General features: G+C 41.3%; 1 protein-coding gene across 3 annotated transcripts in view; it reads left to right on the forward strand.

The window, feature by feature from the left end:
- The window catches only part of ADCY8 (adenylate cyclase 8), a 231,883-nt gene that overhangs the window by 141,360 nt on the left and 63,060 nt on the right, over nt 1-27,463 (forward strand). For 2 of the 3 annotated variants that reach the window (XM_040261749.1, XM_040261750.1), the window contains exons 8-9: nt 3,517-3,714; nt 20,326-20,426. In XM_040261749.1, coding sequence (XP_040117683.1) covers nt 3,517-3,714; nt 20,326-20,426 — 299 coding nt within the window. The remainder of the gene's footprint in view (nt 1-3,516; nt 3,715-20,325; nt 20,427-27,463) is intronic. The other variant, XM_040261751.1, reaches the window with a different exon arrangement.

Consider the following 27,463-nt stretch of genomic DNA (forward strand, 5'->3'; position numbering starts at 1 on the left):
TAGGTCATACTGTGTTAGTTGCCCAGGCTCCAACACAGAGTCTGATGTCGTTTGCATTCAGTCTGATTCTGTGCAATAGGATACTCAAGGTATGGACAAAGTGGAGAGCATTGTTGTGCCCTATGTGGAAACCGTGTCATCTGTGAAGTGATTGGGAAAGCTGACGCCATTAGCCTGTGGAAGAAAAGTGGAGGGGAGCAAATAGATTCTATTCAGAGATCAGAAACAGATCCACTAAGTAAGAGTTGCAAACAAAACCAGGGAAGAACTTTAGAGTACTATTTCCAAAGTGGTCCTCCATGAACCATGTAGAGGAGATCTGAGCAAAAACTGTTTCGTGGTTATAAAAGTTTGGAAAATGCAGTTTAAAAGCCTGATTTCTGCAGAACTTATCAGTACCTTTATTTCAGTAATGTGTACTGTGAGACTCCAATAGGAAGTTATAAGAATTTTTTCATTCAACACGCCAGTACTGAGTGCCTACTTTAGTGCCAGGTTCTGACATACACACTCCAGACAAAGAGATTCGCAAAAGAAACAAAATCGTTTCTCTGGAGGAGAGTAATGAGAATGGATGGCGGTAAACAAAAAGTGGATCCACATTTCCTAGACTGATTTGTCCGTAAACCATTTTGTAAAGAAACATTCCTTCATTCCTGTGTTCCTTAGAACAAGATTTTGGGGAAAGAGTTAATTAAGAGAATCTTGTGATGAAAGAGAGGGATGATTTCCTCATATTCCAGAATGGAGACTGTGCAGGCTGACTTACAGCATCTACATGGGTGCTGCAGAGGGCATTTGAAGACTGGAATATGTGATCCATAAGAGCTAGTGTTTTTGACTCAACAAAACTGGATGTTTCTAGAGTACACTTTCAGTCTGAGATCTCATTGGGAGTAATTTGTTATTTGCTGGCACAAACTGATTAAGAAATACCAAATATATGACTATCCATGAAGCCATAGGACCTATTTTAAAAAAAGAAAAAAGTAGGTTGTTAGTGTGTACACAGATAAACATGATTCTGAAAGAACAGGCTTCTGGCCATGATGAGTTTGAGAGAGTTTATATTCTCCTACCCCATCCAAATGAAGTTTACAAAATCCCGAGACTCTCAGCAAGACCCTATGTTCAGAAACTTGAGTTCAGAAGGAACTCTGGTTTTCATCTGGGCTTCAATCATTTTTTTTTCCCCACACATCAAAGCATGCAGGATCTTAGCTCCCCAACCAGGGATTGAACCCATTTCCTCTGCAGCTGAAGCGTGGAGCCTTAACCATCTTAAATGCTGCTGAGCTGCTAGGGAAGTCCCACAGGGTTTAAACAATTTGCCCAAATTCATAGACCTGGAATGGAGTTTGGAAAATTATGTTCCCAATGGTACTGGGTACACCTCAGTTTGTGTTTTGGGTCTGCCGTGATCAGCAGAGTTTCCCGCCTCCTCTCTGAGATAGAAGACTGAATTCTGACATTTCCAAACAGTGGAGAGAATGTCTGCCCAAGAAGACGATAGGAGAGCCACAGAGGGTAGGCTTCAGTCTCCTTCACCTTCTGAGATGCTGTTCTAAAAACATTTAACACCAGAGCTCAAACCCTCTGCCCTAGTATGAACCCTGCTCTTTGGTTTTCTAAAATATTGGTACCTGCTTCCTTCTCTTGGATCCAGCTCTCCTCCTCACCGCTCATCCTGCCATACCTCCACCTGACATTTGTTTTTTTCTCTGTGGTTGCCTCCTTGGTACTCAGTGCTGAAATTAGCTTCAGTATCCTCAGAGCATATACTGTATTTGCTCATGTTGGCACCTGTGACTCCATCTTTTGTCGTATGGCTGGAGGAAAGGTTTTTAGTGAATTCTACCAATGATAAAACCCTGCTCTAGAATTCTTTAGAGACTATGAATTTAGGTTATGTTGAGTATCTCCATGAAGATTAAACGGAAGAGTCCAACAGTGTCATAGGAGGAATCCTCATGGAATGGGCTAGTGGGCTCCATGAGATCAAAGCCCCCAACTCTGGCTCCAGAGTCAGAGAGTCTGACCTGGCTGCAGAGAAGCTGATGGCTCATGAGTATAATTCTTTGAGGCTCATGAAGCTCCAATACTTTGGTCACCTGATGCAAAGAGCCAACACATTGGAAAAAACCCTGATGCTGGGAAAGATTGAGGGCAAGAGGAGAAGGAGGTGATAGAGGATGAGATTGGTTGAATGGCATCACCGACTCAATGGACATGAGTTTGGGCCAACTCCAGAACATAGTGAAGGACAGGGGAGCCTGGCGTGCTGTAGTTCATGGGGTCACAAGGAGTCAGACACGACTAAGCGACTGAACAACCACACGTGTGTATGAAGGATTCAGGCAGCAGGACTTCCAAGGTGTTCTGTCCGCTCTCACAGGCTGTTATTTCATGACTGCATCATCTTATCTCAGTCTAGCCTATGGTCTAACATTGGTCAAGATGAGAGGCTGGCAGAGAAAAGAAGATGCAGTGAGTGTGTTCGGAGGCAGAGCTTTCTCTTCCCCTCTACAGAGGTACTGCATCCTCCACCTCTTCTCAAGAAATCTTCTGGGGGAGGAGATGATCCTTGCTGTCCTTATATCCCTCGAGCTCCAACTCTCACGTTTTGGGTCAAAGAAGTTGAAATTGGAGCTGTGAGTGGGTGTTGCATTTGGCTGGATCCCACTGGTTGATCTTGTCACCTGCAGCTAAGATGCCAGGAGACAGAGTCCCCTCTGCCAAATCTGCTGGGTCTTCCTAAACCAGTGCTATTTCTGCATCCATGTGGCCACACCCAATGATCAACCGTGATGGTTGTGCCTTTCCCCACCTCCTGCTGTTTAATCCTGTGAAACAGTGAGAGGCTGCAACTGCTTGCATTTTTGCCTAAAGGAAATCAAACACATATATCTATATGAAAATATAGATATGTAACAGTCTATGGGGAAAAAACATTTGTCAAGTGTGAAAGGTCTAACAATCTCCATCAAGTTTAAGTAGCAGATTCTGGCTCATTTGACTGTCCATGAGAAATGCTTAAAAAAGAAAAAAAATGCAATCCATTTGTCCCCAAGTCTCTCCACCACCATTCAAGGAAAGACCACATGAAAATGTGGAATCTACTTGGTTGGAGAGGATCATTTCTGTGGGCTTTTCAGCTCTGTTTTCCCTTCTGTTATTTGTATTGGTTTTCTTTCTCTCAAACCAGGAATGTGCCTGGTTAGAGAAGGCTCTTGGTTAACATTTGCAAACTGACAGCTCTCCCTATAGCTGAACCGAAGGAATTCAGTGCACCTACACAGAGGAGAGGGAAATGTCCCCCTTGATATACTGTTTTTCCAGGTTGTGTTTCTGGGAACCAAATGCTAACTTATCGACTTCTGTAGGTTTCACTGAATAATGCAACTGCACGGAATGCTATTACTGTTTGCGATGCAACCTAATCTGAACACATTGCCTTTCTTTTTAATCCAAAGGGGACTAGCAGGTTTATTGTGTCTGCATGTGCTTTCCCCCTAGACTCTGGCTGCCCTAACAAGAAATTCAATAAATCTACTTCCAAACCATCTTGCACAAGCTTTGCATGTCCAGTCTGGGCCTGAGGAAATTAACAAGAGAATAGAACATACCATCGACTTGCGGAGTGGTGATAAATTGAGAAGAGAGCATATCAAGCCATTCTCACTGATGTTTAAAGACTCCAGCCTGGAGCACAAGGTAGAGCTGGGTCTCCACAGTGGCTCTTTTTCTGAAATAAATGGTTGTAAATGTTCATGGGACCAGAGAGCGAGCCCAGGGGCTGCGGTTTTGGTTGAGTGTGTTTGTGGTGTGTTTGCTTGGTTTAGTACTGTCTTTTCTTTTTCTCTTTGAAAATCATGAGTAGACCGAAGGCCATGAAAGGAGATGCTGGTTAGATAAAGAGAGCGTCAAGTTTGCTCTTTATGGAAAAGATGATGGAAAGAACAAAGGAGTTCCTTCCACTTTGAGATTATTAACCCAAGTGACGTTAGCATCCACTTGCCATTGATTTTAGGTGAATCTGCTACCCTTGTAACCTACTATATGAGGGCACCCAATAACCTAATGCAAGTATTAGTGATAAACACTGTCTTTGTTAGATTGTAGACACCTGTTCTCCCATTTTCCCAGTTGTCCGCTGCTCAGAGTTCCCCCGATGTATGCATAGTACATGGTAGTGGATTCAGAATTGGGTTCCAGTTCCACCTCTGCCACTTCCTTGCTGTGTGACCTTCAGTAAGTGAAGGAGTCTCTGAGAAGGAGATCCTCTCTGTACAGTGAGGCTGATGGACACGCCTCCCTGATAATTTAGGATGAAATGCTCCAGGCAATGCCTTGATGAGATCAACTGCTCAAAAGTGGCTACCATTACTGTATTGATGGTGACTTAGTTTCATGCCCCTTCTCCCCTCCCCCCAGCACCAAACCATGAGTGGGTGCTGTCCCTGGGTAACTAGGCTGCTCGTTTGCACTGATGGAAGCTGACAGACCTTCCTTGGCTGAGCACAGGAGGTGCTTAGCATCTGCAGGAGCCTCCGGCAAGAACAGCAGGGGATTTGCAAGCAAATTTCAGGAGTTTGATTCGATACTCTGCAAAGCTCCAGTGAGCAATTTTTTGCAAGTTTGCTCAGCTGCCTGGAAGATTCTACTTTGCTGGGTTTGGAGAATTCACACTTCCAAGCACATGCATTATTCCCAGTGAGTTTCTTTGATAACTATCTGAAGGTTGCAAACTCCAAAATTAAGATCTTCACCTGTGATTCACAGTTTGAATGTATTGTGTCTATGTACTAACAAAACAAAAGGAAAAGGAACACTTTGCATATTCAGCAACCCTCCCCACCCCCCACCCCCGACCATTGCAGGTGGATTTTTCTTGTTAGTAATATAATTAAAGGCATTTTCTATCCTGGCTTCTCCATTGAAGGAGCTAGGAAAGGCAGGGTGGTCTTACAAAGAATCTTCTCAATTAGGCTGTGTCCAGAGCTGTACAAAAACTCTTTTATTCATTCTTGCTAAAGATGTACTTGCTTCGCTGATGACCTGACCCCTGCAGACTAGAAATCATTTCTAATGTATTTTATTCAATAATGTCTGGTGCTCACCTGCAGGCACTGGTACTGGAGGGGCATTGGAGCTAGAGGAGGAACTAAGTATCAGAGGTTGCTTTCTGCGACCAGGGAGGTTCTTCTAGAAGCAAGGGGACAGCACCTGCTCCTGAGCAGACACGTGGGGATCAGGTCACTGATAGTCCGGTTTTACACCATCTAGCCTGTGCTCTGCATGACATGGGCTCCCAGGGGTGGGCAATCGTGGCACACCGGATAGTGCTCACCCCCGTCAAGTCACAGACACAGTCCTCGTTGACTCCTGCTCAGAGACCCTCTCCGGGGTCAACACTACTGCTGAGCAGAGGATATATCAAAAGTAGTAACCAGTGGTTATTTCACCCTGGAGAAGAAAATGGCAACCTGCTCCAGTATTCCTGCCTGGGAAATCCCATGGACAGAAGAGCCCGGCAGGTTACAGTTCATGGGGGTCACAAAAACAGAAGTACAATTCATGAGGTCAAACATGAGTAGCAACTGAACAACAGGTACCATTCTAAGTTATGTGCTTTCCTGGTGGCTCAGTGGTTAAGAATCTGCCTGCCAAGCAGGAGACGTGGGTTCGATTCCAGGGTCAGGAAGATCCCCTAGAGGAGGAAACGGCAGCCCACTCCAGTAGTCTTGCTGGGAAATCCCATGGACAGAGGGGCCTGGCAGGCTACCGTCCATGGAGTCACCAAGAGTCAAATAGGACTTAGCCACTACACAACAGTTTCTAAGCTATGAGCACAAACTAAAAATGACCGTAAGAAATATTGGGTTGGCCAGAGTTCATTCGGGTTTTTCATAAGATGTTACAGAGAAACCCAAATGAACTTTTTTGGCCAACCCAATGGATGTTACAAAGAGCCTCCTTTTATACTTGATGAAATGGGGCATGGAGAAATGATTCCGTAGCCCACCCAAACTCAAGCTGTCAGTATAGGGACTGCAATCTGAGCTCACTGTGACCCCAAAGCCAGTGCCCTGGTCTGGTTAGGACACTGCCCCTCCCAGGAGCCCTGAGGACCTGCTACCCCAGGCCCTTGTCTGGAGAAGGCAATCCTGTGCCATCTTCATTCTCTTCTCTTTGAACTTTGGGTGAAGTGGAAACTCAGGGCAGGGATTTGGGAGACAGATCAGGTAAGAAAGGGTCCCAGAAGCCTTACCGAAATAAAAGCAGAGCCTTAAAATCCACAGGACTCCAGAATTAGAGCACAGCATCAGCATGCTTCTACTCTGTGGCCAGCGTTTCAGTATACTGGCCTATTGCATGCTCAGGGAAGCATTACTATCTCGCTTACTTTTGTAAGAGAAAACAGAACCTCTTAGAGGTTAAGTAGAAGTTGTAGATCTCAGAATTTGGTTGCCATATTTCATTGACCCTAAGGTACCATCCCTTGTGAGGTGTCCGGTTTCTATGCAGCACTAAGAAAAACCACCCAAGAGACAGAGTGAACAGGGAAATTCACATGCCTCTCCCTGGGTATTGGTTAGATGAAAAAACAAACAAAAATCCTCTCCAAGAAGCTGAACTCCAAAGTGGAATGCACATGGTTTTGCCACCTGAGTTCACGCTCTGAATGTGATCTTTAAAAAAAGTCAGGCAGAGAATTTAAAGTGGTCTCTGCCTGCAATGCAGGATTCCTGGGTCAGGAAGATCCCCTGGAGAAGGGAAAGACTACCCACTCCAGTATTCTGGCCTGGAAAATTCATGGACTGTATAGTCCAAGAGGTGGCAAAGAGTCGGACACGACGAAGAAACTTTCACTTCACTGGGTTCACATTGCCCCCTAGTGACCAGTAGCAGCAATTACAAACCTCCCTGGAAGAATTCAAGATTTTGTCTCCAATGACAGTAAGATAACTCTCTGATTTCAGTGTTAAAAGGTAGGGTAAAAATTGTGCATCTAAGATTTGTTGAAATATTTACTGTATTTGTGACTCCAAAGTCTTGTCTCTTCCCACTGCCCTACCCTGCTTTTTGAGAGCAAGTTTGGAACATAAATGTATATTTTCTGAGAGAAAAACTGGAAATGGAAACAATGATTTTTACCTTGGAAATTCTGTAGGAAGAAAAAAAAGAAAAATTCTTCATTCTGTTTGAACAATATATGGTTATTTGAATAAGGGAAACTGTTCTCCTTTCCACCTTTATTTGTGAATTGGAGAATGTGAAAAGCCGCTTTGAAATGTCATCCAGACACTTCTTGGTTACATTAGCTTGTAAAAAGTAACATGTACCAAGCTTTATGTGAAGTGGGACTTTTACCCGCCTCCCAGTGTTGCATAAATACTTGTTGAGTGACTGACCGCTACTGCTGCTGCTAAGTCGCTTCAGTCGCGTCCGACTCTGTGCGACCCCATATAGACGGCAGCCCACCAGGCTCCCCCGTCCCTGGGATTCTCCAGGCAAGAACACTGGAGTGGGTTGCCATTTCCTTCTCCAATGCATGAAAGTGAAGAGTGAAAGTGAAGTCTCTCAGTCGTGTCCAACTCTTGGTGACCCCATGGACTGCAGCCCACCAGGCTCCTCCGTTCCTGGGATTTTCCAGGCAAGAGTACTGGAGACTCGGGTTAATAAGGAGAATCTTTGAGGAGATTGCCTCACCCCTGCAACTGGCCTCAAGCTATATGTTGTGAATCTTAAGAGCCAAAAGACATGGGTTGCTTTTGGTCTGACTCTTGACAGTGGAGTTTCAGGAGAGAAGATTGTAATGTTCTGCTTACTCCCTGCCATGTCATCTCATGGTGGTTCACGGGATGTCCACACAGAGAAATCTTCTGAGTTAAGCTTCAGAAAGTATGTTCATGACTCCTGTGTCTTAACCAAGTTTGAACGGCACACTTTCCTTCTCTGTCCTCAGGTTTTCTCACCTGTGAAATGAGATAGTTGGGCAGCTCCTGGTAGCTTTCAGCTGTCAGTGCTTTGAGGCTGTGAATTCCCAAAGGTCTTGATGAACACACGTCCTGGTTTGCCCAATTTACGTCCGTTTTCTCGATGTAATTATAAATAGCAGCTCCAGTCACTCAAAAATCACACAGGTGACAAGTCATGTGACCCCAGACTTAGATCTTGGCCTGGTTAGAAGTAGTGATTCTCAACATCTTCACTCCCCTGCAACCACATGAGATTTCTGGGAAGACTCCAGAATGGGGGTAGAGCCCTTATCCAGTCATCTAAGGTCCCCTCCACTACAGAATTCTCTGCCTGTCTTTAATTTCCGGCTAAAATTTCCTAAAGGGAGCTTATAGATCTCAGGGGCGAAAAAAAAAAATAGAACTGTAATAAAGAGATGTAGGAATCATGGCGTTTGTCACATACTGTCAATCATATTGGGTTTTTTCTTCTAATATATATGATTTTTTTTCCTAAAAAAGGTAATGCCTTTGCCCTAGCAAAAGCTTATACCAAGCATATAAAAGTGAAAAGTGAAAGTGAAGAAACGAAGAAAATGACATCTCTTGTGATCTCAACCCGCAATGCCCAGTGTTAATATTTTGCTAGTCATCCATGAGTGTGATTCTTTACACTTACCTGTGCAATGTTTCTATTAAAACAGGGTCATTTATACATCATGCCTTGTAAGACAGTGTTAAGCATTCTTCACTTGAACTTTTCCCCACAGTAATAAATGTTTAGTTACAAAATATTTTTTGTAACTGCATACTATGCCGGTGCATATTTTAACTACTTTTGCTTTTGTTCCCTCAGTTTTTAACTATTGCAAATTATAAATTGCATTGCCATTACCAGGGTCATAGTTATATCATACATCCATGTTTAATTATTTTCTTGCGATAAAATCATAAAAATGGATACAAGAGAATGCACATTTTAAAATACTCGATGTGTATTCTGAAATAACCCTCAAAAACTGTGCTTATGCTTTCTAAAAAATTACCAACTTGATAAGATACAAGGAGCATCTTCCTGCCATATTTTAAAAAAACTATTATTGAGGTTGAATGTCTTTCTGTATATGTGTTTTGTGTTTCGGTCTTTATATTTCTTCTTTTGTGATCTTCACATTTGTCTTAATTATGTGACTTGAATGTTCGTCTTAATTGTCTTCTTTTATTGTGATGCTCATTTCTGTCTTATTGATTTGTGAGTGTTCTTTATATATGAAGATCTTAATCCCAGAACACTTTTAGAGAGGTGATAGTTCTCAGCCTGTACCCCTTATTTCTCTTCTGGGACAAGGCTCTGAATGAAACTTAGATGAGGAAGGCAATTAACTACAATTACTTTGGTTTCTAGGCCAAAGAAAACCTTTCGTGCCTTAAGAGAACTTGATCACATGGAAATAGTTACTGGAGTGACTTCACTCAACTTGATGTTACAAAAACATCAGGACCACCTCAAAATGAGGCAATTTCCTCATTTGGAATAAAGATTAAGATATGTTCAGTGCACACTTCAAAACTGATCGAAAATTTATGTTCTATGCAGGGTTTTTATGTTTACTGTGCTGTTAAAAATCAGACCATATTGATGGCGATTAGATTCCTTCCTTCTGTCAATGCCAGTATCTTCCTGTTAAATTCCGAACGTTTTTCTCTGAGAAATCAAGGCCTCCTTTGTCACCCTTACAAATTTAAGCAATAAAAAGCCTCTTTGTCCTAGGCTACTAGTTTTCAAACTTGAAGATCTTGTTTAATACGTAGGCCCCTGCCCATCTCTCTGTCCCTAAGATTCTGATTTTGCAGAGGGACTTACATTTTGAGAAAACCCTTCTGGGATTCTGTTGTCCTGAGTTGTCAGCCACATTTCTCCATTCTCGGCTGTACTTTGAAACGGGCTAGTCACTCGCTTCATGCCTTCGGAGATCAGATCACGTCAGAAGGTCCTGGGTCCGTAAACAAGGTCCACACGGTCTCAGATAATCCTAGAAGGAATGTCTCTATAAGCCTTCCAAGGGCTCAGGCTTGAGGGTCAAACAGACATTGGTTCAAGTCCCACTTTGAAAATAGATGTAGGTGCAGTGGAGACTTAATTAACTTACAGATCATTATTGGATAATAACAAGTTGATAGATAGACACCCCTGTGCACATGCAAAAGCTTCATTTATTTCACGAGTTTTTGAGTGAGTGAAAGTTATTCAGTCACGTCCGACTCTTTGCAACCCCACAGGCTGTAGCCCACCAGGCTCCTTTGTCCATGGGGATTCTCCAGGCAAGAATATTGGAGAGGATTGCTGTTTCCTTCTCCAGGGAATCTTCCCAACCCAGGATGAAACCCAGGTCTCCCACATTGCAGGCAGATTCTTTACCATCTGAACTACAGGAAAGCTCACAAGTGTTTGGTCTTTGTTAAAAGACAGAGGAAAGAACATAAACTTGTTTACTGAGTAAACGTGACTTTAACCCAATTCCTGCTAGATACTGCCTAGGTGATGGAGGAAAAGGTGTTTGATCTCAGTGAGATGATGGTGATCATACCACCTGCCCTTCATTGGAATGTTGTAAAAATCAGATGATGTAATACACATATAATAGATGTCTGAATAAATGCAATAGTTATTTTTTCTGTCCTTCTGGTGAATTCTATGCCAATCCAATTCTGGGTGAGGCTGCATCCTCACTTAAAATAAATCTTACACTTCTACAGCTTCTTTAGAGAAACGACTTCATTAAAAACAGTGGTAAGGAGGAATCTTAATGTGTCTTCTATCTCAGGGTACTAGGGTCATGACTTTCATAGATTCATAACCTTGTAAGGTATATACTAATCAAGTACACACCCGAAGCCCATAGATAGTGCTTGCTATGAACTAAGTTCTGTGCCAAATATTTCAAAACATTCATTTAATATTACTTTTATTATGTTCAGTAACCACATAAAAACAAGGATTTGTCATACAAAGAAACCTTTATATAATCCTTTGTCTGAGTACAATTGATTCTTATATCTGTTCAGAATTTCACTCAGTTTTCTCTATCCTTTATAAAGAAAATCAAAGCTAACTGAAGGCTTAAGAGATTTCAGGAAAATGTGTCACAAATTTTGAAATATTTCTTCTTTCTATAAACTCCTATTGGAGTTATAATGAGTGAACTAAAATAAGGAGTTTCAGCAAAGCAGAGGAGGGTAGGTAAATGAATGAAAAATCTGTTAAGATGTTGGATTCTGGGATTAAGTAATGAGAAAAAAATGCTTTTGTCTATTTTGGGAAATGTTCAGAATGTGCTGAAGCACGCTATTTCTTATTTACATGCAGAGGGGAGATACATGAACACTGAACCAAGTGGTCTCTGGTTTTTGAAGGAATTACTCCTTTGTAGCCTCAGGTTATTCTTGAGTTTTATTGCTCTAATAAGGTTCAGAATAATAAGAATATTTAGACCACCTTCTTCAGGTAAGAGGGACAGATTTCAAAGATATTTGGTGGGGGGGAATCATTCCTGTTCAAATAATAGCTAAGTGAGAATCCTTTACATTCTTGATATTATCTTGTAAAATTTCTGCTACTTCTACACCCACTAGGAGGTCAAATGACATCAAGGGCTGTGTCACTTGTTTCTTTTATCAGATCAATTAGCGAGCTCCAGTGCCACAAAGCCAGCATTTTCAGAGTCAGGAGTACCAATTTCATCCGTAATAGTCTAGTGTAGAATGGTACAGTTATGATTTCAACCTAAAGGTCATCATCTCAGTCTTTAAAAGTAATCTGATGCTTTATGTATGGATATAAGCATCATCTAAAACTACGGGCTTCTGGGCAAAAAGTCAAGAAGCAGTTATCATTCTCATCCCCTCACCACGTCTTGGGTGACTGGGTCCTCAAGAAAGGAAGAGTTTTTCCTCCCCAAATGGGAGGTTTGAAGAAGGGTGAGCTGGGAGAATGGTGGATTGTAAGCTTTGTAAAAGTTTGACTTGGAATTCTCACATGGCAATCCATCTCCCTCCCCAGGAAGACCATAACACGTTGTGTGCTTAGCCACTCAGTCATGTCTGACTCTTTGCAATGCCATGAACTATACAGTCCATGGAATTCTCCAGTCTAGAATACTGGAGGGGGTAGCCATTCCCTTTTCCAGGGCATTTTCCCAACCCAGGGATCAAACCCAGATCTTCCCAACCCAGGGATCGAACCCAGGTCTCCTGCATTGCAGGTGGATTCTTTACCAGCTGAGCCACCAAGGAAGACCATAATACATGGTCATTGTCAAGACAGATTCACAATACTGTTATCATTAAGGATCTTCTGTCATTCCTGAGGTGGCATCCTCTCTGTCTCACATTTCTGAAGCTGTCCATCTTAAATACTCATTAGCATGATTCCTTGTGACTTTGTTAAAGGATGAGGAGCCCACCTGTGTTTGAAGGTCAAGTCTCTTAGGAAGAAGTATACCAGTGAGACATTCCTCAGATACACCTGTCCCTCATAGAACTGTTCTTGGTAATGATTTGGTTAGACACCAAGATAGGAAATAGAGTCTATTTCAAAATATGAAAGGACTGAAAATTAGTTTCTTGGTTTTTACTGTAAGTATGTCTTTCACCCAAACGATCTAATTTAAGAGTGCTCTATTCAGTGCCAGGTTTCACAATGCATGGATTCAACAATAAAATGGAGGTTACATTCTTTAGTTCAGTCATACAAAATGAGTAGATTGTCTCAGTTGAGATTCTTAACATATTAATTTATATTAGTGAGAGATGTGCTGGAAAACTATCTTTCTTCAAACTAGATTTATTCAAAGATGGAATGGGCTGTCAACTGAGAGGCTGATTTCTTCATCAATGGAAATGTTCCAGTAGGAGTTAATGGCTCATTTCTGAGGTTTTGCCAAGTGAAATCAGCATTCATCAAAGTTAGATCAAGGTGACAAATAAAATCCCCACTCCACCTATACAATTTTTCAATCCAAATAAATACATGAAGGAAAAAAAAAAAGACAAAACTCATTGTAGTTTGGACAGTTAACTAGATTATTGCTTTGGTTTAAAGTGTCCTCTACACCCACTCCAGTACTCTCACCTGAAGAATCTCATGGATGGAAGAGCCTGGTAGGCTATAGTCCATGGGGTCACTATGAGTCGGACACGACTGAGTGACTTCACTTTCACTTTTCACTTTCATGCATTGGAGAAGGAAATAGCAACCCACTCCAGTATTCTTGCCTGGGCTGCTGTCTATGGGGTCGCACTGAAGCGACTTAGCAGCAGCAGCAGCTACATCTTGTAGAGATGTAAGAATTTAGTAAGTACCTTTTGGCTCATAGTCAAAACTGCCCTTTGGAGTAAAAGCTGTGACAAAACTTGATGGCACATTAAAAGCAGAGACATCACTTTTCAGATGTGAAAGTGGTCTGTATAATCAAAACTATGGTTTTTCCAGCAGTCATGTACAGATGAGAGAGCTGGGCCATAAAGAAGGCTGAATGCCAAAGAATTGATGCTTCTGAACTGTGGTGCGGGAGAAGACTCTTGAGAGTCCCTTCAACAGCAAGGAGATCAAACCAGTCAATCCTAAAGAAAATCAACTCTGAGTATTCACTGGAAGGACTGATGCTGAATCTGAAGCTCCGATACTTTGGTCACCTGATGCAGAGCCAACTCACTGGAAAAGACTCTAATTCTGGGCAAGATTTAGGGCAGGAAGAAAAGGAGAAGGGTTCAACAGAGAATCAGATGGTTGGATGGTATCACCAACTCAGTGGACATGAGGTTGAGCAAACTCCAGGAGATAGTAGAGGACAGGGAAGCCTGGTGTCCTGCAGTCCATGGGGTCACAAAGAGTCAAACAAAACTTAGCAACTGAACAGCAACTACAACAACAAATTAGAGAATCTAGCAGAGTGGGGTGATTTCTCTCTGACCCACCTAGGATGATTTTCCAGGCCTGGGTCAGGCAAAGAAACATAAAAAACTAGAAACTCTGTCCATCACCTCTGCAAGCTAACTTCCCTAGTCCCATCTCTGTAGATGAAGAATACAGAATGGGTTTTTCCTTGTGTGATCACACTTCAGTTCCAAGCTTCCTTATGAAAGATCTAGGAATTCATAGGTTCTGATGGCTCTGAGTTCATTTATGAATATGTCTTTCAAGAGAATGCAGGGCCAACATCCACAGACAATGAACAAAATGGAACACAAATTTTTCCTGCTCTACTTCTTGGAAGGGAACCCAGGTTCCAACCTAATCAAATCAAGTAGGAAATTTTCATTTTTAAAACATTTTTTAAATTATTTGAAGGTGGTGGTCCCTCTTATTCTGTTGCATTTAATAAAATCCACTGTATCTTTTATTTTCTTCCCTGTTATTCATTCACCCATTTAGGCCTTAGGAAAAGGGTTCTTTATTTTGCTTTGCTTTGTGAGGAGAATCCATAAATCAATCATGAAAATGCAGCAGTGCCAGTGTATTAGACTGATTCATGAAGTGTTTTAAGGTCCATTCTTTGCCCAGATCATGCTTCACTTTCATTCTAATGAAGATTTACATAGACTCAAATTTTTTATATATTTTCTTTCTTTGTATTGTAAACCACATCACTGAAATATGATCGTTCATCTTGTGAAGATGATTTTATCTTAAAAATAGCAAAGTCTCAGCAGATAAATGTTAGGTAGTTAGAATAGGAAAAGGGAGTCCAGGAAAGATGGCTAAAAGACAAGGAAGGGAAAAGCCCCCGAAAATAGAACAAAGGATGGTCCGAGGACTGGAGTGAGGACCTCAGGTAGAACAAACAGCACTCCTGGCTAGCCCAGCTCACATAGGGCAAGCCCAGGGGAGGAGAAAAAACGTGTAGTAAGAGGAGCTAAAGGGCCAGGGTCTCTCTCTCACTGTCTCTCTCTCTCGGTCTCTCTCGGTCTCTTTCTGTCTCTCTTTCTCTGCCGCTCTCTCTCTCTCCTCTTCATGTCTTTTGAGTCATCATGCCCTCACTCCTCAAGGATGTATTTTTCTTTATTTTCTAAATAAAACTGAGCTGTAACACAGAGCTGTAACACTGATCTGTCCGAGAGCTGTGACATGGTCTGTCCGAGGGCTCTGAGTCCATCACTTCAAATTTTTGTTGTGAGGAGACAGAACCAAGGAAATTGCACACTCCCCTGACATAATATGGGATTCCCTGGTGGCTCAGATGGCAAGGCGTCTGCCCACAATGTGGGGGACCTGGATTCGATCCCTGGGTCGGGGAGATCCCCTGGAGAAGGAAATGACAACCCACTTCAGTACTCTTACCTAGAAAATTCCATGGAAGGAGGAGCCTGGTGGGCTACAGTCCATGGGGTCGCAAAGAGTCAGGTATGACTAAGTTACTTCACTTTCTTTAGACCTTGAACTTTGGGGTCAAACAATCTGGATTCCTTCTTTACAATCTGTGAGGTCCTGCTTGTTTTACTCAATAATTCTAATTTTCAGTTTCATTATCTGCAAAGTGGGGATATGATAAATACGATCTTCTTAAAAGTGTTGTCATGATAATTAAATGAGCTCGTCCCCAAGAAGCACTTAGCATATTGCCTACTTATTATTATTCAATTTGTTATACTAGATTTTGGCCCTTTTCTGAACTGACCCTTTCCTGAATCAACAAAATCCCTACACATTGAAAAATAATAGTACAGTTGTCCCTTTCTACTGCAGGGTATTTATTTCAGGACCATAGGTACCAAGGTCATACAATGACATAGTATTTGCACATAATCTACACACATCCTCTCATATACTTCAAATCATCTCTAATTTACTTAAAATTCAAATGCCATGTTAATAGTTGCAGATAAAGTGTAAATACTATGTAAATAATTGCCAGTGAGTAGCAAATTGAAGTTTTGCTTTGGGGGACTTTCTGGAATTTTTTTTTTTTTCACAAATCTTTTTGATTTGTGGTTGGTTGAATCTGCTGGTGTGGAACACCTGGATCCAAAGCCATAATACTTGGAACAAATTACAGATGCTTCCTTTGAGAGCTTGGATTCGAATTTTGATTATACAAAGGGCTACCTATAATGAAAATTCTAATCTAAGCTCTCAAAGGAAGCATCTGTAATTTGTTCCAAGTATTATGGCCTCTTTAATGGGTATTAACCCCATCTACAGTTAGCTCAGTTACTGTCTTCAGGGCATTTCCTGTCCAAAGACAGAGGTGTAGTGGAGCAAAAACTCCACTAGGAGCCAGGAGATATGGCTTGTTGTCAGAACTTTGCCACCAACCACCTGATTGACTTTGACTAGGTCTTTCCCACGTCTGACTCTCAAGTTCTTCATTTTTAATGCAGTGGACAAGTCCTCTTATAGATCAAGGACTCAGTGAATTATAAGACACCTTTTCCAAAGGTGCCCAGAGAAGGGAGAATTCTACCCCTTTGGCAAGAGATCTTATAGGAGGCAAAGGAAGGAGTACAGACAAAAGTCTTTTTCTAAGACAAAAGATCACATAGGAGATTGTAATTCTCCATAGAAGAATCCTTTCTAACATGATGGACCCATCAGTCAGCAACATTTTGGGGCACCCTACTGAGTACAAGGTACAGTTTTGTACAGAAAAATGAAAGACAGCATTCTAGAAAGCAACACTTGTTGGAAAAGGTAACAAATGCGGTAAGTCCCTTTCATAGGAGTGTTTATGTTGAGAACTTTCAAAGATGCAAATGTTCTTCAGTGTCGGGGGGAGTGAACTTGCAGCTTCCTCTCTGTCTCCTTCTCCTGATGACCCTTCAGCTCCACCATCCCCCACCTCCTCTCTCTCCTCCAGTCAGTAACTCTTGTCTGTTCACTCGATGCCAGCCCCTGTATACCAGCTGTTGTACTTTTCAAGGTACTGAAGATTGAAAATGTATTCTTTATTTTCTGTGTTTGTTTGTTACATGCTATTTTTGTGAGAAGTACTATCAGCTTATTACAGTATAATACTATATAGCCAATTATGTTAGTTACCTAGGTTAACTTTGTTGGACTTATGAACAAACTGGACTTAGGCTCTTGGAAAGGAACTCATTTGTATGTAGGGGACTTACTGTATAGCAATAAAATATGTATAATTCATTGATTATAGTAAATAGTTATGTAAGGTTACCATGTGCTATATGCATGACTCTAAGCACTTTACATATATCAACTCATTTCATCCTCCCGGCAACCCACACGAGATAGCTTTTTATTATTGTCCCCTTTTTCTGGGTGAGGAAACTGTGACGTGGAAAACCTGGTAAATTTGTCCAAGGTGACATTGCTCATAAGTGTTGAAGCTGGGATTCAAATCCTGGTAGTCTAGCTCTAAATTATGCCATGCTCACCACTAAGACATAAAAGAGTAAGTGGGGCCAAGTGAGGACAGAGAGGAGGCAAGATAAAGAGTCTAACTATGGCAGGAAGGAGAATACATGTAACTTAATATAGCTGTGAACCAGAGCGCTCAGTTCTTCACAAGTCAAGAGGAAGTGAAATGAATCACCACTCAGCCTCAGCACCTTCTCATTCTAAGCCAATTAGGGATGTTCTTTCCACAGTTTTGTCTCCTTTGCATTTCCAAAGTAACAATGTACTCCATTATGAAACCAATATTTTATATTTAATTGGTATCATCTTCACAAATCTTATAAGTTTCTTCCTTTCTATGACCTGTGCTAAGCACTGGAGTTCAAACATGGAAAGATAGAAGTTATTATTAAATTCTAGCATAACAAAATACAGTAAAATGGAACAGCTTTGCAAAACCTATGAATTATATTCATTCCCCCATTTGACAGATAAGAAAACTGAGGTTAAAAGGAATAGGATTTGTTCACTGTGAAACACTGACAGAGTGGAGTATCTGGGGGCCAAGTAAGTCCTCCTACTTTATCACCAACCAACTTGCCATCTGAAGAAAATAAGCTTGCTCAAGATCATGTTCACTGAGTCAGTGATGCCATTCAACTATCTCATCCTCTGCTGACCCCTTCTCCTCCTGCCCCCGATCTTCCCAGCATCAGGGTCTTTTTCAGTGAGTCGGCTCTTCACATCAGGTGGCCAAAGTATTGGAGCTCCAGCTTCCTGCATCAGCCCTTCCAGTGAATATTCAAGGGTTGGTTTCCGACTGACTAGTTTGATTTCCTTGAGGTCCAGGGAACTCTCAGGAGTCTTCTTTAGCACCAGTTTCAAAGCATCAATTCTTCAGCACTCAGCCTTCTTTATGGCCCAGCTCTCTCAACTGTACATGACTACTGGAAAAACCATAGCTTTAACGATATGGACCTTTGTCAGCAAAGTGATGTCTCTGTTTTTTAATATGCTGTTTAGGTTTGCCATAACTTTTCTTCCAAGGAGCAGCAGTCTTTAAATTTAATGGCTGCAGTCATTGTCCCCAATGATTTTGGAGCCCAAGAAAATAAATTTTGTCACTGTTTCCATTTTTTCCCATCTATTTGCCATGAAGTGATGGGACTGGATGCCATGATCTTAGTTTTTTGAATGTTGAGTTTTAAGCCAGCTTTTTTGCTCACCTCTTACACCTTCATCAAGAGGCTCTTTAGTTCCTCTTTGCTTTCTGCCATTGTGGGGGATTATATACAACAAAAATTATTGTTGTTGTTTTTAAAATCTCATTATCAAATCTATATAACCAAGTTGGTTTGAAATCAGTCAACAGAGAATAATTAGATCTTGTGCAACTGATTGTTAGAAAGAATTCAGACATTGATCGTTCTTTGAATAAACTGCTTTGTGGCTAACTCTTATTTTCAAGCTGGTATGTGTGGGTCTCTCTGATGGTGCCCTGTTCTTAGGCAGTGCTCTGGAAAACTGTCAGTAATGTGAGTTTTCTATTATTTTATCAAGAGTGGAGATGCTGCATGATTTTTCAGGGACATGTTTACCTCTAGGTATGGAGCAGGTTGTCAGCAAGCAGGCAGAGGACTCAGCACCAGTGAGCAGAAAAGACATTGCCCTCTGACAGCAATGAATGTGCAGTTTCTAAGCTGCCTTGGTGCCTGCACCATGGAGTTCACTAACTGCAGGTCATTCCCACTCTCCAAGTCACAGCCATGACACCAAGCAGCGAGTTCAGTCTAAAACCTAGACCACACCAAGGAGTAGGCAAGAGAATAAAAATCATGTTACCAGGGACTGGACTCCCATACCAACAGCAAGTTTGACTAATTTTATGATTTCATTGACCCAAGCAAGTCTTCTGTTAGTATTAGGGACATAGAGCATGAGAACTCTATTTACTGGCTTCCTTCATAAAATCATGGTGAAATTCAAATTGGGGATCAAAGACATTGCAAAGTCAGACTTAGCTTTCTGTTCCCACCCCTCAAAATGTTGTGTGCTGTGTGATCTATGGTAAGTTAGTAGACCTCTCCGGCATTAAGACAAGAAGAGGGACTTAGCTGTAGGCTAACTTTGAAATCTTTTTCAGTTTTAAAAAATCCTTTCTTCCTTCTGAAGGAATTGGATTATTCCTCAGTTTAGTGACTCAAAGACAGTTCAGGAAACTAGGCAGGACTAAGACAAGTATATACACGTTCAGTGCTGACCTTCCAGAAGCTTTTCAGGGTGGACAATGAAATTACAGAGTACTCTGGATAATCAAAATAAAGTTAGCACCGTTCCCCAGGGCCACCTCGAGCAGACAACAGAAGGGCAATCAAGCATATTGGTCCATCAGTCTTGGTTGCTCTTGTACGAAATGAAAGGACTACCCTTGCTAGAGATTTTCTTGGCCATTTTCTGTTCTAAGACTCCATGAATTTATTTTTCAATAGTTTTCATGAAAAAGGGAGGCAGAAGGACTCTATGGTCAAAAATTTCCTTGTGTCCCCAAGAGCAAGATCCTTGAATGACTTAACGTTTACTCATGAAGAAAGTCCATGTGGATTTGATTTGCTACGTATATGGATGTGTGCTCTGCTGTTTTGTTCAGATGATGTGAGTTCAGAGGAAGGAGGAGAACTGATTTATAAGTTCATGCAAAGTCCCTCTCCCATTCCCTTTTGCTATAAAGGAAATCGGCTCCCTTTTGCTATAAAGGAGATTGTATTCACCCCTGGGCTCTCACTGGAAGGCTGGTGGGAGGGATGGAGGTAATGGCCGCAAAGATTTATTAACATATGGATGCCTCTTAATGTCAAATATATATACATATATTTATATATTGAAATGCCTTATCTTTTCTTGTTGTTTCCCCCTGACTCCAAACACTGGTTAAAAACTTAACTCTTCCAAGAGCCCAACTCTGCTGCAATGTAATTCATTCTCCCTTTTTTTTTTTTTTAATTACAGTATTCTCAAATGAGGGATGAAGTATTCAAATCAAACTTGGTCTGTGCGTTTATCGTTCTTCTATTTATCACGGCAATACAAAGCTTGCTTCCTTCTTCAAGGTAAATATGAAAGGACTGAGTTATCAGATGCAATGTCTCTGAGAGCTGACGGGCCCTCACCTGGAGCCAGCCACTGACCTTTTCAAGGGATTGGAATTTGAAATAACAGGATCTCGGATTCATAGCCAAACATTTGATGACAGCAGGGTCTGTTTTGGTTGTCTCACTCTGCATAATAACCTCATTACTCTCCCAAGGCAAGAGCTTTTTCCCAGCCTCAATAAAAACAACAACAAAAACAACATAGGGTTCCCTCTTATTTGACATGGCACTCATGAATGCAGAAAGTAAGTATAAATCCCTCCATCACCATTAACGGGTCCCTTTGTTAATTGCATCTTTATTGTTCATAGATAGAATATCCTAGCTTGCAGGGTCAGCAAAATTGACACTTTCATAATACTACAAATATATGTGGCCATTCCCTGGTCCAAATTCTGTACATATACCAACACATTTAATTCTCATGACAACCCTATGGGGTAGGTACTGTTATTATCCCCACTTAAAAAGGAGAAAACTGAGGCTCAGAGTAGTGAATAGAGTTGCCTAACATCTCACAGGTAAAAAATGTTACATCCTAGATTCAAACCAGATTCCACAGCCTGGAATCTTAACACTATTAGACACAGACTTGCACCATACAGGTTACAGGTGCAAGAGCCAGCATTTGAATCTAGTTCTAGATTCATCCAATGGCCATGTTTTTTGCTATCTCCTGTACTGGAAGGTAACACTTGCCTCTTTTTTCAGATAAATTCCCTTCCCCCTAAACTTGCCAGGAATTTCCCCATGTTGCTTGGTTAAAAATAACATCAACAAATATTAGTTAAATGTCTAGTACAGGCAATGCTCTCTGGCCCCTCAAGATGGTATCATTTTGCAGGAGGAAGTTTGCATCTTCTAAGATGTAATTTAGTGAGAAAGAGAGACATTAATAATGGCTTCCAGTTGCTGAGCATCTATTATGTGCTAAATTCTTCACACAGATTATCTCAATAAAAACTCAAAAATAACCAATAAGTGAGGCAGCATTCTAATCCCCATCCATATAGTGATGGAGCTGGATTTGAACAGAGACAGTCTGTGCTTTTAAATACTTAACTGCTTTGTGCCAAAATCAGTGATTCATTCTGCCTAGGTGGTTTAAAGAAAGTTGGCAGGAGGGTTGATGTTTTGAGCTGAGCAGGATGAGGGAAAAAGAGTGAAAGGGTGTTCCCAGTTTAGAAAACAGTGCAGGAAAAAGCCCAGGGATGTGAATGACCTCATAGCACAGTGAGTAAGTGGAAGACTCTAGAGTAAAGCATTTGTACAAGGATTTGGTGGGAGCTAAATAGGAGGTAACCAGCAGGAATTCAATGTCAACATGCTATATTAAGGAATTTTATAATTGAATCTGAGAGCAAGGAGACCCTGTGAAGGTTTTTGAGGGAGGTTGTAGCATGATTCTGTGAAAGAAAGATGTTTGACTCAAGGGCATGGCAATGCTTGACCTTTTCCTGATTAGTGGGGATATAAGGAAAAAGAGGGATTGGGGGCAGGAGGAGAAGGGGACTACAGAGGATGAGATGGCTGGATGGCATCACCGACTCAATGCACATGAGTTTGGGTGAACTCTAGGAGTTAGTGATGGACAAGGGAGGCCCGGCGTGCTGTGATTCACGGGGTTGCAGAGTTGGACATGACTGAGCGACTAAACTGAACTGAAGGAGAAAGAATCAAACCAGTCAGTCCTCAAGGAAATAAACCCTGAATATTCACTGGAATGACTGATGCTGAAGCTGAATCATCTTTGACCACTTGATGCGAAGAGTCAACTCATTGGAAAAGACCCTGATGCTGGGAAAGATTGAAGGCAAAAGGAAAAGGGGGCAGTGGAGGATGAGACGGTTAGATGGCATCACCAACTCAATGGATATGAATTTGAGCAAATTCTGGGAGATAGTAGAGAGCAGAGGAGCCTGGTGTGCTGCAGTCCACGGGGTCAAAAAAGTCGGACATGACTTAGTGATTGAACAACAACAAAGGAGAAAGGGGATTCTGGGAAAATGGTGGTACATCTCTGAAATTATATGTTTCTGAATTTCTCAGAATTCCCACGTATCTGAGCAACTAGATAGCAAAGCCAAAAACCTCAAGGACCATATTTGCAGCAAACAGAATTAATGTGATAAACCCATAAATTTCAAAATGGGAATGACAGTCTCCCAAGAGCCCCAAGACTGGTGTGATATCAGTATCTGTGTGGAAGGAATTGGAAAGAAACAAGCAGATATCTGTCAGATCTAGGAAGAGAAGAGTCCCAGTATTGCCAACAGTTATCCACAGGAAAGTGCCATGGACCAAACTGCAGAAGCAATTGAAAATGGGAAGGGGTTTGCCCAATCCAACATCAGGTGAGCATGAAGATTTACAGTTAAGGTTCAAAGAGCTACAACCATTAGACACTGTGAGCTCCTAAAACTGACCAACCAAATCTCCCTCCCAGGACAGGGCCTTGTGTGAATAGGATTAAAATTACTCACAGTAAGGGCTAAAGTGAAGAAGAAAAGGGATGAAGTTTTGAATGCTATATGAAAACAGCTAAAGGAAGCTCTGTGGGGGCTTCCCCGGTGGCTCAGTGGTTAAGAATCCACCTTGCAATGCAAGGGACACAGGTTTGATCCCCAGTCCAGGAAGATTCCACATGCAATGGAGCAACTAAGCCTCTGCGCCACAACTACTGAGCCTATACTCTAGAACCCATGAGCCACAACCACTGAGCCCGCATATTGCAACTACTGAAGCTCATGCACCTGAAGCCTGTGATCCTCTACAAGAGAAGCCACTGCAATGAGAAGCCCATGTGCCGTGACAAAGAATAGACCCCGATCACTGCAACCAGAGGAAGACCACGTGCATCAACAAAGACCCAGCACAGCCAAAATAAAGTAAATCTTTTTTTAAAGACAAGAAAACTCTATGGAGTTAAAAACAACAAAACAGTAACTATCCCAACCCATACTTCTTTATAAATTCTTTTTTTCTTATAATAGCTTTGTATGAGATTGCCACCAATACATTTTGTTGCTAATTTTTGTGTAATTAGCAAAATTTGTGTAGAACAAAAATTAGCAACAAAATGTATTGGCGGCAATCCCATACGAAGCTATTATAAGAAAAAGAATTAAAAGTAGATTAGCACTTTGCTCTACAGCAGTAATTAACACAATGTTGTAAATCAGCTATCAGTTCAGTTCAGTTCAGTTCAGTCGCTCAGTCGTGTCCGACTCTTTGTGACCCCATGAATCACAGCACTCCAGGCCTCCCTGTCCATCACCAACTCCCGGAGTTCACCCAAACTCACGTGCATCAAGTCCGTGATGCCATCCAACCATCTCATCCTCTGTCGTCCCCTTCTCCTCCTGCCCCCAGTTCCTCTCAGCATCAGGGTCTTTTCCAATGAGTCAACTCTTCAGCCATACTTCAATTGTAAAGTAAAAATAGATTGATATCCTTATTGGCAACGACACTCCAAAAGACATGCTTACAATAGATACCAAAATTTTAACCTACCAGTTGAAACCCTTAATGTGATTCAAAGCAGCCTATAACAACATAAATCGGAATTAGAAAAAAACTTAGAAATTTGGGATGAGTGCTCAAAAAGGAAATAAAAGAAAGGTACATTTCAGAAATGAAGATTTAATATGAGGAAACATAAGCCACATAAATGGAGCACATAATGCCTTAAGAGAAATAGAAGGTGGAAAGGAAGAGTGTTTTTAAAATCAAAAAGGAGATTTAAAGGATTGGCAGAGCCCTATCCCCCACACCTTATCACCACATCAAGAATCCAGTGTATTATTCGAGGACTATGACTGAAAGAACTGTGAGACCCAGGCTCTTTCTGATAAGTGGGCTTCTCCATGCAAGAATACTGGACTGGGCTGCCATTCCCTTCCTCAAGGGACCTTCCCAACCCAGGGATCAAGCCTGGGTCTCCTGCACTACAGGTGAATTCTTTACCATCTGAGCCACCGGGGAAGCCCAGTGAATACTTAGGGGAGCTCAGTCCAAGAGCAGAGACAAACACAAGGAAACAAGAAGAATCTGGAGCCACTGGTGCCTATAGATACAGCATTCAACATGGCCCACCCCTTAGCCTGGTTAATACATTAATGAATCCTCACAGTGAAGGTCTGTTCACCTCAGTGAACAGTGAAACAATATGACCAGTTTTCAATAGAAAATTACAAGGCATACCAAAACGGAAGAAGAGACAAAGCAATCATCAGAACCAGGTCTGTTGAAATTATCAGAAAGAGAACTTGAAATAACTATTGCTACATGCCAAGGGTTCAATTGGGAAAAGTAGACATGGTTCAAGAAACGATAGAAGTTCTAAGAAAAAGTCAAAAAGAAACTCACTAGAACTCAAAAACACCATAACAGAAATAATGAATGTCTTTGATGGGCTCATCAATAGATTCAACAAGGCCAAGGAAAGAATCAGTGAGCTTGAATATAGGTCAGTAGAAACTTCCCAAATTGCAAAGCAAACAGAAAAATGAAATGAAAAAAAAGTAATAAAGATCAAAGCATCCAAGAACTTTGGGAAAATTCCAAAAAGTGTAACTTATGCATAATCAGAATACCAGAAAGAGATGAAAGAAGTTCTGAGCAGGAAAAGTCTTTGAAGTAATAACAGCTGAAGATTTTCTTAAGTTAACGACAGACACCAAATCACAGAACCAGGAACCTTAGAGGACACTATACAGTAAATAAATAACCAAATAAATAAGTAGCACATTTAAGTATGTCATATTCAAATTGCAGAAAACTGAAGACAAAGAAAAAATCTTCATAGAAGGCTGGAATGGTGAGGATAGGGGAGTTACTATTTACCTACAGAAGAACAGGAAGAAATACACCATACTTCTTGTCTGAAACCATGCAAGCATGAAGAGAATGAAAAATGAAATACTTAAAGTGTTGAAAGAAAAAGTCACCCACCTAGAATTCTATATGCTTCAAAAGCGAAAGAGAACTGAAGATTTTATCAGACAAACAAAATGTGCATTTCTATATGACCTTCCCTGGAAGAAATATTTTTTAAAGCTTTTTTTAAAAAAAGAAAAGTTTTTCAATCAGAAGGAAAACGATGTAGGTCAGAAATTTGATCGACAGAGAAAGGAAGAGCATTAGAAGAGAAATAAATGAAGTTAAAATTTTTTTCCTATTCTTAATTGATCTAAAAGATAACTGTCTAAAGTGACAATATTAATGATGTATTTAGTGGTTATAAATATAGATGAGCAAAATGAATGACAGCAGCACGATAAGGCAAATGAGGGAGGAACTGGGAATGCTATAAGGTACCAGTGTTACCCCTGAAGTGCTACAGTGTAATTTGAAGGCTGTTGCTGGTGGTGTCGTTTAGTCACTAAGTGGTGTCCGACTCTTTGTGACCCCCTGGACTGTAGCCCACGAGGTTCCTCTGTCCGTGGGATTTCCCAGGCAAGACTACTAGAGTGGGTTGTCATTTCCTTTTCCAGGGAATCTTCCCAATGCAGGGATCAAACCTGTGTCTCTTGAATTAGCAGGCAGATTCTTTACCACTGAGCCACCAGGGAAGTCCAGTTTGAGGGTAAACCATTGTAAACTCTAGAGCAAATATTAAAAAAAAAAAATTAACAAATAAAATTGATATACTAAGAAAAGAAACAAAGTGAAATCGTATAAAATGCTCATTTAAAATAAGACAGCATGCGAAAGAAGAGAGGATATTATATGGAGAGTAAGGAGGAAGAGCATTATTGCATAGATGAAGCCCAGGAGATGTTTTTAGGGTGGTGACACTTTTCACTATGATAGTGTAATGGTGTATATATGACACTATGAATCTGTCAAATCCCATAAACTTTACAGCCCAAAGAATGACCTTAATGCATAAAACTTTTAAAAAATTATTTAGGAGTTCAGGGGACCCCATGATGAAATAAGACTATGATAAAAGATTATACCTGTATTAAAAGTGTGAAACAACCTTACTGAAGGGGATGCAGAGAAAAGACAGAGTTTTCTTAAGTAGCTTAGGGGGTTTCCTAAGTAGTTTTGGGGATTCATGGGCTCTAGAACTAAGCATAAAAAGAACTGTACTTTAGCTGATAAAGGTTTTTCTCATGGACATACGTGTGAACAACTTGAGCCGCAGTTTATGGGCACTGTAAGTTAACGGATTGTGGGAGTCAGGTTTCTCATTGTTGGTCCAGAAGAGGTTACAGACAAGGAGAAAAGGCTAGAATGATCCGTATGGTAAAGGCTTAGAGTAGGAGACGTTAGCATGTATTTGTTTAGCTCCCTAGAGTATGTGCCTCTGGAGCGTCCCACATGGCATTAGTGGTAAAAAATTCGCCTGCCAATACAGGAGACTCAAGAGACACATTCAATCAATCCCTGGGTTGGGAAGATGCCCTGGAGCAGGAAATGGCAACCCACTCCAATATTCTTACCTGGAAAATTCAATGGACAAAGGAGCCTGGTGGGCTACAGTCCAGGGGGCTGCAGAGAGTTGGACCCTGCTGAGTGACTGGACACATAGATATAGTTAGATATAGGATGTCTACATAAACACAGATCTGTTTATAGACACAGATTAGAATGTATGCTAAGTCACTTCAGTCATGTTCGACTCTTTGAGACCTCACGGACTGTAGCCCACCAGACTTTGTGAAATTCTTCAGGAGTGGGTTGCCATTGCCAATGTCCTTGCTCTGTCAGCAGAGAACATCCAGCAGCAGTGATGCCTCAGCAATGATAGCACATCAAGCAATAGGCACAACTCTGATCCAGATTTCTAATATCGATATCCAGTGCAAGGAACCAGAGCCCCTTGGAGAGCTGCTGATTCTAAGTCTGGAGTGGTAAATATACAAGATGAGCCTGGAACATCATTTAGGGCCAGAAAATTAGGAAGTATGAAAACACACAGTGATGGAAATATATCAAAGGGACATAGGAAAAGCTCCCAAGAGCCAGAGTTGGAACAACTCGAG

Source organism: Oryx dammah, unplaced genomic scaffold (genome assembly GCF_014754425.2).
Source record: "Oryx dammah isolate SB20612 unplaced genomic scaffold, SCBI_Odam_1.1 HiC_scaffold_19, whole genome shotgun sequence".
NCBI classification, from domain to species: domain Eukaryota; kingdom Metazoa; phylum Chordata; class Mammalia; order Artiodactyla; family Bovidae; genus Oryx; species Oryx dammah.